Raw genomic sequence first — 18,514 nt, forward strand, 5'->3', positions numbered from 1 at the left:
TTCTCATTCTTGACAACAGTCATTCCCCCTTTCTTTGGCACAACGTGCACAGGACTTACCCAAGAATTGTCTGAAATTGGATATATCATCCCTGCTTCCAACAATATCAGCACCTCTTTCCTCACCACCTCTTTCAAAGTGGGATTCAAACGTCTTTGTGGTTGTGCAATGGGTTTGTAGTCCTCCAACATAATCTTGTGCATGCAATAAGTTGGGCTTATCCCCTTCAAGTCAAAAATATGCCAACCTATAGCCCTTTGATTTGCCTTGAGAACCTCCAAAAGCCTCTACTCTTCAAACTGTGAAAGTGCACTACTAATTATCACCGGTTTCTTACAATCTTCTTCTAAGAAGGCATACTTGAGATGATCTGGCAATATTTTCAACTCAAGTTTTCCTTGATCATCAGATTTCTCCTTTGTCAAATTCTCCATTTTAGCATGAGTGGAAGATACTTCTTTAGTCTTTTCCAACTGCATAGTGACTTCTTCCACTTCAGCTTCCTCTCCAAGAGTCAAATTATCACAAGAATCAGTCAAAACTCTCTCAAGAGAGGATTTTACATGCATCTGACTCTTAGCTGTGTCAATCACTTCATCAAGGACCTCCACTCTGAAACAATTGCCACTATCACTTGGATGTTGCATAGGCTCTATGACATTAAAAGTCACATTTTGATCTTGCACACGAACTTTTAGATGACCACCATCCACATCAATAATCACCCTAGCAGTCTTCATGAATGGGTGCCCCAATATGAGAGGGAACTTAGTATCCTCCTCCATATCCAAGATGACAAAATCCACTGGAAAAGTGAATTTATCAACTTTCACCAATGCATCTTCTATAACACCATATGGACACTTAATAGACCGATCAGCCAATTAAAGTGTCATCCTCGTGGGTTTCACCTCCAAATCTCCAATTCTTCTCATCATGGAAAGAGGCATCAAATTTATACTTACTCCCAAATCAATTAATGCCTTTCCAATGGGTAATTTCCCAATGGTGCATGGTATAGTGAAACTACCTGGATCTTTGAATTTGGGAGGCAAAAGCTTTTGAATAATTGCACTACAATTGCCTTGCACTTCAATTATCTCCTCCTTAATGTACTTCCTCTTTTTGGTGAGCAATTCCTTCATAAATTTGGCATAGGAAGGCATCTGTTGGAGAGCTTCAGAAAAGGGAATGGTAATTTCTAGTTTCTTGAAAATATCCAAAAACTTAGAGAATTGTTTCTCCTTTTCTTTTCTAGAGTGGGTTTTGGGATAAGGAAGTGGCTTAACAATTTCTTTTTTCTCACTGTTTTTTCTCTCCACTTCTTTCTCATCTTCTCCCTCAACTTTTTCATCATTCTCACTTTTCTCTCCACTCGTCTCTCCTTTTTCTTTCTCACTCTTTTTTTATCACATGTCTCTCCACTAACACCTTACCACTTCTTATAACAATAGCCTTACACTGCTCCTTGGGGTTAACCTCAGTATTAGCCCCAAAGTTTTTCTCTGGCTTGTCCTCCAACTTCTTAGCAAGTTGCCCAATTTGCATTTCCAAGTTACGGAGAGATGCCTCTGTGCTCTTTTGATTGGAAATAGACACTTGCACAAACTGTTGCATTACTTCCTCAAGTTTAGTGGTCCTATCAGTCAAAGATGGTTGGGATTGAGGTGGAAGTCTGTTAGAAGGTCCAGGCTGGCCCATGCTTGGGTGAGGCTTCCAACCTTGGTTGTAGTTACCATAATTACCCTGACGGCCTTGGTTACCCAAGTAGTTAACCTCTTCCTGAGAATTGATCTTCATGACACACTGCCCATTTGAATGATCTCCACCACACAACTCACATCCTTGCACAGCTTGTTGATGTTGAGCCTGCGAAACATTCTGAAGTTCCTTAGGCAATTGAGAAAGCTTCTTCATTACTGATTCAAGTTGTTGAGTCATTATTTTGTTCTGAGCCAATATTGCATCCGGAGACTGAAGCTCTAGCATACCTCCTTTCTTCTGTGAAGTGGCCATCTCATTCTGCATTTCATTATCATTAGATGTCATATTCTCAATCATTTCATGGGCTTCCTTAGGTGTCTTCCACTTGATATTGCCTCCAGCCGAGGCATCCAACATTAATTTAGTATGAGATTGCAATCCTCCAAGGAAGAGAGTAAGTTGCGTAGGCATGTCAAAACCATGAGTAGGGGTTTTTCGTAACAAGCCTTTGACACAATTTCTTAGAAGTAAGTTCTAAGTCAAATATGTTAGAATATTAATTCCTTAACTATTTTAACACATGACTTGCATTAAGATTTGGTGTATAGAATGACCTAGAGATTACGTTTATTCCTAGAACCCAATCTCATGGTTGTTCTATCCAAGGTTAAGTTCCAATTCATTTTCTAATAATTAGATACAACCTCACTTCTTCTCCAATCCTTTACTTTCCTATACAATAATCTCCAAGAAAACACAAAATATATCTAACCTAAAAGAAGCCTAAAAACAACCTAAAACTTCCCACAAAACACATGATTGAGTACAATGAAGAGGTCCAATAAAATAAGAATAATAAGTATTTTTCATACTTATCAAATGTCTCCCTTCAACTAAACAATTCTTAACCATACATTTTTGTCTTCCAATATTGGTTGCTCACAAAATTACATTAATATAACAAAAGAAAAAAAAATAGGAGAGATCAAATAGAAACTTGGTGTACCACTTTTATTGCAATTTTGGTTCCCGTAGAAATCATGATCAAAAAGACTATACAACAATATAGGTTCCAAATCCAGAAAAAACCCATCTCTACAAAAATTTTCCTACTATCTTGGTAGGTTCCTACCATACTAATTCCAAAATGATCTTAAGAAACACAAGCACAATATATAGGTAGTATTTCACTCTAAATCCATTGTAACAAAGAACAATGTAGTCTTGTCCCCACCCCATCAGTTAATATATTAGTCTACTAATATAGGGATGAGAAAAGAGCCTTCCAACAACCTAACCAAAGAACCTAATTTACTAAATGCACATAGGTTGTAGACACATGGTTGGACACAAACACCAATAAAATTATGAAAAACATTTGTATTAGGATTTTTATACACTATTGACGACCATATTTTGAGTTAGATTGTAGTGAACACTTTGTCACCATCAATTATTGCATTCTTGAAAATGAAATTGGTTCTTTGATTCCAAATATATTCCAAATATTTTTGTAAACATGAAGATTGGCTTAATAAAAATATTGTTAAGGTTCTTAAACTGTATGATATTTCAAAATCTTTTTTCTTGATTAGTTTGTAAGTCTTCAATGTGTCTATCTTTAGAGTATTTAGTGGTTTAGACTATTTATTCTACATCTAATGATAACTTCTTTCGTTTTTCATATGAGAGTTCACCTACTTGACACTTTGAGCTTAGTTGTGAAAGTAGTATTAACATGACTTCCTTATTAGTTGTAATAATAGAAAAAAAAATATTAGTTAAGAGAGTTCACTAAGAGAGAAGCTTTGAGTTGTAATATTTTTTTCATGGTGAATTGTTTTCGTGGATGTAGATTAAAGTGTGTTAATACTTTAATTGAACCATATTAATCTTTTGTGTATATCTTCCATTATTATCCATTGCTAACTGAGAACATAGGAATCAACTATCTCATCTAAACACTTGCTGGCATGGTAATTGAATCTAGAGATGAACTTGATTATTTTATTCATAAAAAATTCAATTATAAATAGATATTTTATAAAAATCATTATCTTTTTGAAAACCTTTTTCTAAAGTTTCTTTTGCATTTTTTAACCTTTTGAGCACATCTTTCATATATTTGATTATTAGAGACCACTAATGGATTCACGACAAAAATATCTACACTTTTGTCCAATCAAAATCTAAAACAGAGTAAGTTCACTATTTGCTCTATTTTTAAGTTAGCTTAGCATTTTAAAGCACACGTGGTTCTAGGATCCATGCATGTGACTCAAATACTACACCATTTTTCACTTTAGACTGCTCTAATATAGCCTACATGTATAAAATTGTTGCCTAATCATAAAATAGGAAAAAAATATATAAGGGTGGCTTAAAACTATTAAAAGCTACATATATAAATTGTTAATTATTTAGGAAATATTTTTTTAAATGTTGCCCATAGAAAATGTAGGCAAATGAAATTGTGGCCTCTTCATTGCATTGTTTCCCTCTATGTTATATTATACATTATGAATCTTCGTCATACTTATAGATTTGTCAACGCTGACAGGGCAACAACAGAAAAATCATTGCGTATCAAAACCAAGATCAATTCAACAATTGGTATCAAAACCAAGATCATGAGTTTGATTCCCAATGAGATAATTGTTTAAGGACAGACTAAATAATTATGTTCTAAACATAAACACGATAATTAAATAATCTTTGCCTAAAGAATACACAACATTTTAAAATGTGTTGCATAAAACTATAAAATAACTTGTTGGCTAAAAAGTGTGGTCTATTGTTTTCTTCTAAGGCAATGGTTTTCAAAACTTTTGTGGCTTTAGGAAAAGAATCATTGCTTAAACTTAAGGCCATGGTTTTTTAACTTTAGGCAGCATTTTTAAGTTGTTGTTTAAACTAAAAAATATAGTAGTGAAAATAGCTCAAAGTGAATCTTTGTTTAGTAGTGATTATTATATGTTTATACTTGTGATATAATGTCTATGTAGGTAAGTATGATGTTGAATGAATGAATATGATTTTAAATGTTGGAATACAATGAATACAAGGAAGGATAATGAGTTTATGGTAATGATAAATGTTAAGTTGTATATAGGTGGATTTTTGTACCCTACAACTACTAAGTTAAGTGTTTTAGTTTTTCTATATGAGGATATGTGATATGAATGAGAAGGGAAGAATGAGGTACAAAGGGTAATGGTGATGATTTCTTGAGTTTCATTTGAGGTTGTGATTGGAAAATATAGTTAATTCGTGAATTCAGCGTATAATTTGTAAAAATTTTAGTAGCTTACCCTCAATTTTCTATTGTGTTGTAATTTTCCAACTATAATGATGGTATGTTATATGTGAGCAGATGGTAGTGCAGATGCCTAAGTGGTTAATAATGAGCTTGTTATGGCTAAGGATTAAAAGTTTTATGCACACACTCACACATAAACATAAACAGACATACACACGCAAACACACAGACATAAACACAAACACACAAACACTATGTTATTTTTTTTTGTCAAACGTGTTTCAAGATGGCGTTTCAATTGTTTACATTGTTTGACACGTTTCATCTCAAAGATCAACTTGAAACACCTTTTAACATGTCCAAAAAAAAATAATGTGTTGGGATAAGATGACTATATCTATTTATTTTTAATGTTTGGGGATCAAAATATATATCAATGTTTGAAAAAGAAATAAATTATAATTTCACATGTAAATTTAAAGACTAAAAATATATTTAATCCAAATTTTAAATAAGGATAAGAATGGCCTATTAGTCATTGGCCAACACATAGCCAAACTATTAAAAAAAAACTAAGGTTCATACTAAACTATAGGTAATGAGCTGTCATCTTTTTAACTCCATGTGGAACAAGACCGATATATCCATTTCCACAATCCTAATTTTATCCATTTCCACATTAAAAAATATTGATGCCATAATTCTTATATATGATATTATCAAATTCACTTAAAGATAAGTTAGGTTGCTCCATCTATACTACCAATTTTTTACAGTTTTTTAACACACACTTATACAATCTTATTAATACTTAAAGGAGAGGAAGTAACTATTTTTGTATTTTCTTCACATTCTTAATGAATAAGATAATAGCAATCATACTCTTTTTCAAATTAACTCCGAAATTGTCTCTCTATTTCTTTTTCTTCTATTAAGCTATCTAATTTTAATTTATAGTCATTTTCCCCATGATTAACCTTAGTTTTTTTTTCATTCCTTTTTCGTAACAAAGAAAAAAAAAAGGTTTCTTTAAAGTCAAAACAAAAAGTGTAATCTGTATTTGGCAAATTATTAACTTATCACTCTGAAAAGTCTAATTTATATTTCACAAATGGTTAACTAATCACTCTACAAAGTGTAGTTTTCTATTTCACAAATACTCAACTAATCACTACAGAAAGTATTTGACAAATACAAGCTGCCACTTTCAGAGAAAACTAAGAAAAGAATAGAACTTTTATTATTTATAACAATATATAAAAGAGATATTTTTTTTTATATCCACATTTTAATATTTCAATTTTACTCTTAATTATTATTTTTAAAATTAATTATTATTTAAAAAAATTGTCTTTAACCATTATATTCAAAAAAAATTGTATACATATTTTATTTTTCAAATTTTACATTTAAAAACTATTTTAATAATTAATTATATATTTTTTATTCATCTTAATTCTATTTTTTATGAAAATTAAAAAAATGTGAACCCACACAAACGCTATTGTGTTCACTAGTGCTAAAGAATTTCAATAAGATAAATTGATGCCTTTCAATAATGAAAGTCTATAGGAAGTTACTAACACTACTTGTAGGATAAAACCGAACAATGCCACACGTTTTTTTTGTCTTTTTTTTTATCACATCTTATCTTGCAGTATCTTCGTTCAGTTGATAGTTGTCAGATTAAAAACATTTAAATGCAGGCCAAAAGTAAAATAAACCGTGAGTTTGAATATCTTATAGTGAAGACATGTGAGACATCACTAGGTTCGATAAAACTACATTTTCGTTAGAATGACTACTTTATTTTTTGAAGAAAATGGCCATGAGAATGAAAAAAAATGATCAAGTTGAAGTATTTCTGTACACAATCGCCGTAAAGTTCCAATTGTATTTCCTTGTTTCAGACCTTGTTAGAAAAAAAAAAGGTCATTTTGCATTCACCAGTCTCTGGTGGAGAGAACAGAGCCACTCTTAGCACAAGCATCAATGAACACATCATACTACACATTATATCAGGAATTCCAAGGCTCGTAAAATCAAAGGTTATCAAACCATGAATCAAAATCATCAGTTACTTTGGATTCGCTTCCAGAATGTGAAGAAGATTTCATGCTGTTGTTGACAGGCTTTTCTTCCTGTGGCAGTAATAAAACGTTTGGTTTCATCAAAGTGGATGTTTCCTCCAGCAAGTCATCAAGTGCATCATCTAGATTAGCAGTAAAGGATGCAATTTTGGATGGAACTGGATCTTTCTTCAGAATCTGAGGATACCCAGAAGAGGTTCCCAATGAAACTGGAGAATCTAGGATCTTGGTATCAGTAAATGAATCTAGAAGCATATCTAGTTCTTTTTCAGCAGCAGCAGCTTCAAATGTGGAGTACTGTTTCCCTCTTATATGTTCAGTGGAATATAAGCTGGCATCTGAACTTAGAACAAATGGTTTATGTTTACCAGTGCTGCTAGCTTGCTGAAATTCAGTAATGACAGACTTCACAGGAATGTTAAAGTCATTTGACAAGGGAAATGTAGAAGAAGGATGGCTACTGGTGCTGGAACTAGATGGTGCAAACTGATCGGCAGCATTATTGTCTAAATTGAATTCTTTAGACATACTATTGGTTAGTTCATTGTCCACTTTGGTTTCCAGTTCCTTATGTTCTACGTTGCTGTTCACTGCTAACTCTTCCACACACTGCATAATAAACTGCATTAATGCAGCAAATATAGATTTGCAGACTATACACAAAAATAAAAATTGTTGGAATTTATTATTGATTATTGAATTTCTCAGGGAATACGGAAAATACAAGATGACTCTATCACTTTATATGCCAAATATAATAACAAGATACCTATGCCAGTGCTGCAATACATGTCATAATTATTTGTATAAGTGAACAAAGAAATTGCTGAAATTAGGAATCTTTGATTATATATTCTATAGAACTGGTCGGTCATAGCCACACTAATCCAATGTAACAATTGATACAAAGCACACATGGCTATGTTTCAACGTATCTGATAGAGAAATGTAGTGCAATATGCTTCATGCTCTATTGACCGGGTGCTCAATATAAAGTTGCTGTTTGTATCAAGAAAAATCCTTAACAGTTTGTTTTGCATCAAGGAATTTGCGCCATGTTAACTATTTCTGCCATCACTATTTCCCATTTTAACTACATTGTTTAGTGACCTACAGCTATAGCTGAATACACGAAAAAAAATACAGAGCAAGAGCTCTAGGTAAGGAGTCCCTACGAATTTCTGTTTGTAGGATAAGTAAAAATAAGGGGTTCAAATTATCCAATTCCCTTGTGCGGGAAACAATGTAGGCCATAAAGTGGACAACGGGGAGACCTGAATTTAATAACTTTTCAATTTTTAAAAAATTTATGTCCAATGTAAATAGTAAAACAAATTAGAAATCAGTATGCTGCACTATTGGCCCAGCCTCTGCCAAAGCCTTGGAAGGGAAAAAAAAAGGAATATGAAATTAAGCTAAATAAAATGAAAGTATTGTTATTTACAATTACCAAAAGGCGACCAGCCACATAATTTTTAAAAATAATTTAGAGAGTAAACATACCAACTCAGTGGATAATAGGTCAGACTCGATGAATAATCTCTTTGATAAGTCAATCTTGGCAAAATTGTCGGCTAGAGCAAGCAAATTCAGGGACAAAAATGATGCCTGCAAGAAAATCCAATTCAAGGTAAGTAAGGCAGTACTATATGAAGTTGGAAGATAACATGCAGCAAAATAATCAAGATATAAAAGTGTTGCAAATGCTAGTCATGATAAGAATGATGGAGAAAATCACATAGATCAATAACAATTATTTTACATAGCTGAATTACAATTCCAAATTCCAATAAACAATCTTCTGCTGGAAATAAATTGTTCGAGAAAAAGAAAAAGAAAAAACAACAAAAAAGTGTCTAATACCCTAGCAAATATATGCTAAAAGTTGGAAAAGCTTATGGCCAATATAGCATACCATATTTTTATCCAACAAGAGAATGTTTACTTACTGATCAACAAAGGAATAGCAATTTCAAACAGTTACCGTTGGATGCCTGCAAAAAATTCTATAGCCTATGTCCTTCTCTTAGTATACAAGCACCATCAATCACTTTAGATTACAACAAATAGAAGTTGCTGGATGAAGCTGGCCTAGTTGATTCTTCAATGATAATTTACTAAAGATGCTCAAACTAGCATGAGTTAAATACTAGATGATAACTACCTCTACTATATTCACCAAGAATTACTAAATAAGTGCACCAGTCTTATAACCATATCATATCAACATTAGTTCAGGGGGATAATAATTTACCTCTTGATTTCCACTTGTCTTATCCTCTACAACAAAATTATCATCTCCATTCCACGAGATGATGCCCTCTCCCCTGGACGCAAGCATAGAGCTCAACCCCACACCAAATTCCCCTGCAACACAAAATGCAGTATCAATGACAAGTCACCTAATTACAAATGCTCATATCATAAGCTACTGTTACTACTGAAATATGTACCAAGAACAATTACGAAACATCACAACTTCATTACATGGACAAAACTAAGGTTTAGTGAAGTTAGATTTTAATCTATGGTTTAACAGATGCATCCAATCACTAAGATTAAACTCAAATATTAGTATGATTTCACTACGTTTTTTACAATGACTTGCGACGAGTCTTGAAATTATGACCTCATGCAAACTATGCAAACCTCTCATACCAAGCCTTCTGGATTTTACCCTTGCTTTATTTCTATTTTTAATTATTATTAAATCAAAAATATTAAAAATATTTTAAACTAAAGGTTTCCTATTTTTAACTCACATACGGAAACCACATTCTAAGACATAAAACTTAACTTGGTAACTAAATTGTGTAAAATTAAAAACAAAAAAAAAAAAGTGATGATCTTGTATCTTGCAAAATACATACCAGGAAGAAGATCATCGAAAGCAGGGAATCCTTCCGAACTAGTCTCCGCCTGGGACTGAGCCTCCGCAACCAGGTGGCGATAATCGGCGCCTTTACTTTTGGGCAAGACAACATCGAGGGTTTTGCTTGCAATTTCGGACCCAGAATCATCCTCTTCCTCCCCATAGCGGTCCCAATTTGAGGGAAGCGCAGAATGGTGGCTTTTCTTCTTCTTCTCCTCGTTCGCTTGCTGCTTCCCCGGTGGGTTCTTCGCAGCGTCCTTCGGGTCCGAAGAAGACGATGATTGGGCTCTGGGCTTGTGGCTATGGTGAGACTTTTTGCTGTGGTGCTGCGTGTGACTTCTTTTTGATTTCGCCAAAGCCTTCACGTCCATTGGAAACTGTTTCTGGGATTTTCAATTCGACATTGCTTCTTGCGAAGGATGGAAGTATCAGCGGAATTGAAATTAGGTGATTGGACAATTTTCAGTTAAAAAACGATTATTTAGGGTTTACAAAAGGGTTGAATCTAATCTGCGAGGGAAGCTGTAAACGGCGTCGTTTTAAATCCTTAGCAGCATTCTCTTTTTTCAGTGCGTGCTTAGGTTGTGCTTGAATCGGAAGAAAGGTATTTGTGCCTGTGTTTTTAATAGAAATGAGGCCTATATTTTAAAGGTCAGGTTCTTCCTGTACCTCCCTGTTTTTCTTCGTGCACCTTGTAAAATTTTATATCTCTATTCTACCCTTCAAATAAGTTATAATAAAAGTCCAAATTGACTAATCTCCACCATTCGTCCTCTTTTTTCTTCAACGACCAGCACGCACCTCCCAATTTCTCCTTACCATTCTTGTTCATCATTTAAGAAGCTCTCCCTCGCCATTTTTTTTTTTATCCTTCTTCCATCACTATTCGAGTTTGAGAAGTTCTTTTTCACCATTCTCATTTTCTTTCTTCCATCACGGTCCATGTATCCCTACACCTTCCCCATCTTCAACATTGTGCAGGACTGGAGTTTGGATTATCGTTGCTGGTAGGTGTAGAGCTTTTTTGTATATATCTTGAAAAGGACATGTAATTTTTCTACAAAATTATTAATTAGATTAAAATTTAGTCTTTAAGATTATTTTAGAAAAATAATTAAAGTTTAAGAGAAAAAGACTTATGATCGAGTTGAAAAGAACAATAATTTTTTAAAATTATTGTTATTAATGATTAATGTTAGAATAAACTTCATAGGTTTGTGATAAAGTTGAGAGTTGAAAAGAAGAAAGAAACTTGAGATTTCAAGAAACTACAGGTTTACTATCAAGTTTATTTTCTTGACAACCAAAATCAAGGTTTTATTGTTTTAACTCATTTGTTTTATATATTTATCTTTAGTAGTGTTTTATATATTATAATATTTTATTTTAAATAAAAATATATTAGGGGTGGCAAAACGGGTCAACCTGGTCCGTTTTGGCCAACTCGACTTCAACCCGACTAAAACGGGCCAAGATGGGTCAGCCCGTTTAGCATAAGTGGGCTGAAAACATCAACTCGACCTGCCAAGGGGTGAGTTGGCTGGTTGGCCCGCCAGTTTCTTTTTTTTTCGAATTTTAGACAAATAGTAGTTGGGTAAAATCATATGCTGGAAATTCGATCACATAAAAAGAATCACAATTTTTTTAGTGGCATCACAAACTATATTCATAACAACGTGACTCAATAAATTACACACTAGAACTCACAACCATAGTAAGTGAAAAACATGGCATGAAACCAATACTTTGCAACCTGTAAAAAGTCACTAACATCAAGCTATGCATACATAAACTTTAAATCCAATCCAACAACACCATAAAAAGTGCAGGTTCTAATATCCAATCAAACCAGACCACAAAAAAGTGCAGGTTCTATTATCCCTTGTATTTTAAATCCAACCAACATAAACTAGATATTTAACATCATAAACACTACACCACAATTAGAAGCATAAGCAGATGTATCAAATGGGCTATCATCATAAACACTACACAATTACATCAGAAACTAATTCAACAGTAATCATGTTCTCCAATTCTAAGAGTATTAGAAGCACCCATAGAAGAAGCTCCCCCCAATGTCCCATGTGTGATTGTGTGAGGTGCTTCATCATCTTGTGAAAACATGACATGTAAATAAAAGAAAAAGTTGGAATATCAAAATTGAGTTCAAAAAATATAAAATATTTAGTGAATCTAAATTACAAAAATTACCTTCACAAAAACCATGGTTATAACTTGAAGTACAAATAAGTGCTTCAACACATTCTAGCAACAATCAACTTCTATACTTATTTAAAATTCTTGATCCAATGCTGAATGAAGATTCAGATGCAACTGTAGTGATTGGGATACTTAGCAAATCCCTTGCCATCAATGTCAAATCTGTAAAATGTTCAATATCAGTCCTCCACCATACAACAACATCCTTAGGCTTTGTGAAGTCAAGATCTAATATAGGCTCATCCAAATATACGTCTAGTTGATTCCTTCCCATTTTTACTGCAGCCTGAAGTCTGCACTTTTTAATTTCCTAACATGAAAAGAAGAAAACATTTAAGTCACCATCATAAATAATAATTAAACTACAAAGGTTGTACTATGGTTAGAAAACGTACATCAAAATGTGGACGTTTGGAGGAACTAGAAGATGCTGAGATATTACTACGCTTTGCTTTAGTTGAACTTGAAGTATTTGTATAATATTGAGAAAAAAGCTTGTACAACTTCTCCTTGATGGTATCTACCTTTGCTTCCCAAGAAAGGGGATCAATTTGCTCTAAATAATATCCCAATGTTTCCAACTTCACTCTTGGGTCTAAAATAGCACCGAATGCAATGACCACACTATATTCATCCTGGTATTTATTAAATTTGATCATCATCCTTTCAACCATATGTCTTATAAGGTCATCTTCATCTTTTCCTTTTTCCAATAAAAGAGTTTGAATATTCACTAGTGCAGGGAAGGGAAATGACAGCGGTTATTTCCAGCTTTTGACTTCGGGTCCGCAACCGCTGCATATACGACCAAGGTAAAAAGCTAGTATTTTATGCCTCGGTTACAACCCGAGGCATATTTAATCTTTACTGTCTCGGTTCTCGCATAACCGAGGCCTAATGAGCATAAAAAATTCAATAAAAAAACACGCAGCGGCACCGGAAGAACCTCCTAGAGGTGCGTGTAGTGGCGGTGCAGGTGACTAAACAGAATCGCAGTGGACATTGGTGATGGTTGCTCGAAGAACACGCAGTGGCTCCGGTGGCAGTGCACAACTCCTCCACGGTGCAGCGACGGTGGTGGTTGGTCGAAGAAGAAGAAGAAGCCACGACGGTGCGGTGCAGGCGACGAAACAATGGCCTGGAGCGTCGAAGGTGTGCGGGATGGTGGGAGTTGTGCGTCAGAGGTGTGCGGGACGGTGGGAGCTGTGCGGGATGGTGGCGCAGAGCTGCGCTGGTCGTCGGAAAAGGGTGGTGCGATGTGGTGCGGTGCAGGCGACGAAATGCTGGCCTGGAGCGTCGGAGGTGTGCGAGATGGTGGGAGGTGTGCTGGACGGTGGGAGCTGTGCGGGACGGTGGCGCTGGTCGTTGGAGAAGATGAAGGCTGGCCGGAGATGGTGAAGCTCGCAGAGAAATCGAAGAAGATGTCGCTGTACAATGAAGAAATTGGGGTTTTTTAACCCTACAAAGGGATATTGCCTCAGTTATTCGAAACTGAGGCATATTGTACCCTTACTGCCTCGGGTGGGCGCTTGACCGAGGCCTATTGTCTCGCTACTGCCTCGGTTATTAGAGAACCGAGGCATATTGCTTCAGTAAAAAAAAATCAAATTATGGGTCAACGCGTGGGTTAAAATTTTTTTTTAGCCATATGCCTCGGTTAGTATGATAACCGAGGCATAACAGATGAATTTAATTACGAAACTGCCACCGCGTGCTTATATGCAGCGAGTTCGCAGGAACCGAGACATATACTGCGATGTAAATGCTCCAAAATGCACTAGTGATTCCAGACTTGTAAGAAGTATAAATTGGATGTGGGATAACTTGAGGCAGAAATAAAAGTTGTGAAATCATAAAATGGCATCAAGAATGTACAAATTTTTTCTGCTCTCTTCCATTTCTCTGGAGATGGACAACACTTGTAATTTTCATCAACCAAGTGTAAACTTCCAAACACTTGTTGGTATTGAAGGGCACTTTGAAGCATCAAGAACGTTGAATTCCATCTTGTTAGAACATCTAAACACAAAGCACTTTTTGCATCAATGCCCCCAACTTGCTCAATGAATTGCTTAAATTTTATCAATCTACTCTATGATCCCCTAACATACTTGATGCTCTACCTTATTAGATCCACATTGTCACTAATCAACTTCAATCCTTCTTGCACAATGAAGTTTAAAATATGTGCACAACAACGCACATAGAAGAATTCACCAACACAAAGTAAGGAATTTTGTACAACAAGCTTCTCTTTCAAGGTCTTGACCAAAACATCATTACTAGAAGCATTGTCCAAAGCAATGGAAAAGATTTTGTTTTCAAGCCCCCACTCATGTAAAAGCTCATTTATCTTCTTACACAATTCAAATATAGTGTGAGGTGGGGGCAAATGACAAAAGTTTAGAATTTTGCTAGACAACTTTCAATTACTACCAATATAATAGGTTGTCAAACATATGTAACCCTCCATAGTACAAGATGTTCACAAATTCGAAGTCAAACAAATCTTATATGGAATGCTTGTCAACTCTTCCTTCAATAAGTTTTCTTCTCTCATAAATATTCTCAAAATATCACTCTTAATTGTATTTCTAGACACCAAAGTAGCATAGGATTCAAGTAGGTTATCCAAGTCCTAAGTTCTTCATACCCAACAAACTTGAACAGTAAATCATGTTTGATAATAATATTAACACACAACTCATAGGACACCATTTGATCAATTTTTTTTTGGATTTTAATTTTTCTTGCACATCCATCATCATCTGACTCACATATTCAAACTTGATTTTGTTACATTTCTTAATATGATACTTTAAATGAGAGGTCTCATATTTTTTTACTCCTAACTAAATATTTTTTTATTACAACCATTATATTATGCCCTCTTTTACCCATCTCATCAGCTCCTATCTTAGTGAAAAACTTCCAACAGTTAGATGGGGATGTGAAGGCTATTGTTGCCTAGGATACCAAAGTTCTAGTTCGTGGTTCAAGTAAGAATGAACTAATCAACAAAGAGTGTGTGATATGGGAAATTTGATTTGTGAGATTTTGCAAACGTTTGATGAATTGATTAGTTTGTCATTTATAAATAAGTGCAATACAAATGTCGAAGAGCAACTTTTGGTTTTGGCTAGGTTCATCCTTCGGACACCTGTCCTATTCTTCCACTTTTTACATATTCGTTTTCTAGAAAAAAAAAACATATAAACAATCCTTCTTTTTAATAAATTTAACTTACATAAAAATTAAAAAAAAAATTATGAAAGAACAAAACAAGAAGAATTAAGCCCAAGTACTGTATTAAAAAATATTAGGTGAAAGATACATTCCCCGAACACCTAATATGGAAGATATTTCTGGATTTAAAAATGTTTTCCAAAACATTGTTTTAATTTTTTTCTTATATTTAGAAATGATCATTCTATAAGATATTTTGAGATCTAAAAATACTTTCGAGAACAGTTATTTCAGAATATTAAAAAAAATCCTAAACGTATGTTTTGGTAGGTTTTCCTAAATTTTATTTTTTATATTTTGGACTGAGTATTCCAAAATACAAAAATATTTCTAAACTAAGTGTTTCAAAAAATATTTTTAGATTTAAAAATGTTTTCTAAAACACCTAATTCGATTTTTTTTATATTTCGGATCAAATGTTTTGTAAAACATTTTTGGATCTTGAATATCTTTCAAAACATCCGATCCGGAAGAGAGCGTAAGAATTTTTATTGTAATTTTAATGAGGGTTAACTTTTGGAGTACCGCTTTTATGGGGGTGCAGTAAGAAAAAATGGGTGCAGGAAGGAAGAAGCTATAAAGGCTTGTTTGTGGGTCGAGAATTTGGGCATAAAATAAACATTTTTTTTTCACATAGTTTCTCTACTTTTCTTATTATACGTTAGTTAATTATCACTTAAAAAAGATCATTTTTCTTAATCTAAACATAACCCCGTTAGATAAAATGTGGTTGTGACTACATATTCAAAGTATAATGTCATATATGAATAAATAATATTCTTCCCATTTTTCATATTTTATAAAAATATTGATCCTATACTTTTCCATTCATATTAATTAATTATTTCTACAAAACCCATAGTTTGAATCAATATTGTGTGGAACATTATTGAACTATCCAAGCTTGATATTTATAGAGGTTTTGATAATTTTGAGACTGTTTTCAGAACCCAAGTGCATGATTGTTGTTGTCAACAATTTTAAGGGTTTAATTTTTAACAATGAAAAGTGTAGGAGAGTGTGGGAAGTTCAAACGTTAGCATCAGAGGTAGCAGTAGTATCCATATTGAAAATGGATACAAAACATGTATGTGAAGCAAAGAAGCTGTTATTAATATGTCATACTCAGGAATACCAACATCTTAAAATATTTGTTGGATGAAAAAAATAGTTTTATATTACATCTCCTGTTATGAATTAATGATTGTCCATTGATTTGATACATTTACTGATATGATTCATTACTCTTTATGGTAAATATTTGTATTAACTAAGTTGATTTGTTTCCTTTATGGATTACATATTGTATCTATAAATAGGACTCTTCCTATCAATAATAATACACACATGAGTTGCTCCCTATTCTATCATTCTCTATTCTCTCTTGTTTCTTCTCTTCTCTATTATTTGTCGTCATTCTCTATGTTATTCACTTTATTTCATAACACGTTATCAACACGATGCTCCAATTGAGGACTAGTGGAAGTTTTTTCTCTCTAAGGATAGTGCTTTGCGTGTCTCAATCCAGACTCTTTCTAATCCTTTCTCAATTTATAATTTTACCTTATATTCTTCCTCTTGTGATAAGAATTGTTTGACCTTATCAATTTTCATCTTCGTCTTATTATTTATTTTTATTATGACGATGATTATTATTAATATTATTATTTTATGTGTTAGTTCTAAACACGCGAAACGTTGCAAAATTTGGATTTGTGACCCTTGATATTGCAAAGAAGAATTCCTTATATTGAATTTTAAATGTTGAAATACATTTAGATGCAATGGATAATTAGATACCATTAAATAAAGAAATAAAGCATCTAAGCAACTAATTTGCTCATGCGACAAAAATATTGTGAAAAAGGATTCACAAATATTATGAATTTATTTCATGCTTATGTATGGCTGGCTGGACAAAGCAATAAAGCTTTTGATGAAAAATCATGAGATCCGCCTAATCTGCTCCATTCCCAGAAGTGAATGTAGCAATCAATATTATGAATTTATTTCATGCCTTTGTATGGCTGAAAAAAAGCAATGAGCTTTTGATAGAAAATCACGAAACCTGTCCAAATTGGTTCTGCTCCATTCCCAGAAGTGAATGCAGCAACATTTTATTTATATTTTCATGATCGTGATCGTGATCGTGATCTTGATTATGGACATGGTTATAAAGAAAATTTTAAAGACACATTTTGTCACCAGAAGTGGCATAATAATGTGAAAAAAAAAGGAAAAGAAAAATGTGAAAATATTGACAAAAAGATGAAAGTATATATTATCATTACGGTGTTAAAGGCCATTTGAGTTGTACTTATTGTACACCAAAGCATCCTACAAATAATGAGAAGAACATAGAAACACACTTTGCTTATGAAGATGGTGATTCTGATTATGGCTATATGGATGCTACTCATTTTGATATTGTTATTTTCTTTGCTAAAGCAAATGGAAGCATTGATCACCTCATTGATTATGAGAGTGTTAAATTTTTCTTTTGTTTGATAATGTGAGACATCGATGTTAGTATTATTTATAGTACTACAAATATATTTGAAGACTCTAGAAGAGCTATTATACTTCTACTAAGAAGTTGAATAGAAACTTATTAAGTTTCAATGATATTTGTTTAAATGGATATTATATTGAGACAAACAATGAAAAAGATATGAAATATCTTTATATCTCTATGATTGAGTTGAAAAAGAAAGTGTATTGGAGAAATTATCAACATTCTCTTATAGTTTGTACTACAAGTTTATTAGTACAATTGAAATGCATGTCATGGGAAACCAGAAATTTACAAATCAAAATGATGCCTTGTTTGACATGATCAATTATGATGTGAAAAAAAAAAGGGTTGAAAAACACATGTGAACACGTTTGAAGCGTGGTAGATATGTTGGTTCCAAAGATAAAAACTCTTGAATGAGAAAGGGAGCTAATATGCAAAATGACCTAATCGAAAAGGTTGAAATCCCAAAAAGATTCATTTGACATAATTAATGGTTCGGTTCCAGAAGAACCTCAGGTACCTGAAATTGTTGAAAATGATGAGATCTCAATAAATTATGTCATGAATCATATAATATGGAACCAAAATGAAGTCAACATTGA

The 18,514-nt window shown here is 33.5% G+C and overlaps 2 protein-coding genes across 2 annotated transcripts; both read right to left on the reverse strand.

Annotated features, from left to right (window-relative positions):
- Positions 1–287: 287 nt before the first annotated feature.
- LOC146881846 (uncharacterized) lies at positions 288–2,175 on the reverse strand. The gene is made up of 3 exons (XM_085669372.1): positions 1,437–2,175; positions 1,031–1,333; positions 288–844 (listed from the first exon to the last, which is right to left on the reverse strand). The coding sequence occupies exons 1-3, from the start codon at positions 2,173–2,175 to the stop codon at positions 288–290; spliced, it is 1,599 nt and encodes a 532-aa protein (XP_085525498.1).
- A 4,623-nt stretch (positions 2,176–6,798) lies between these two features.
- Positions 6,799–10,518, reverse strand: LOC114168381 (phosphorelay protein). The gene is made up of 4 exons (XM_028053166.2): positions 9,924–10,518; positions 9,308–9,420; positions 8,557–8,661; positions 6,799–7,662 (listed from the first exon to the last, which is right to left on the reverse strand). Exons 1-4 carry the CDS (start codon positions 10,294–10,296, stop codon positions 7,006–7,008), a joined length of 1,248 nt encoding a protein of 415 aa, XP_027908967.1. The 5' UTR covers positions 10,297–10,518; the 3' UTR covers positions 6,799–7,005.
- Positions 10,519–18,514: the final 7,996 nt, after the last annotated feature.

This window comes from Vigna unguiculata, chromosome 11 (genome assembly GCF_037176805.1).
Source record: "Vigna unguiculata cultivar grain cowpea cultivar isolate G323 ecotype 2 chromosome 11, ASM3717680v1, whole genome shotgun sequence".
Lineage (NCBI taxonomy): Eukaryota > Viridiplantae > Streptophyta > Magnoliopsida > Fabales > Fabaceae > Vigna > Vigna unguiculata.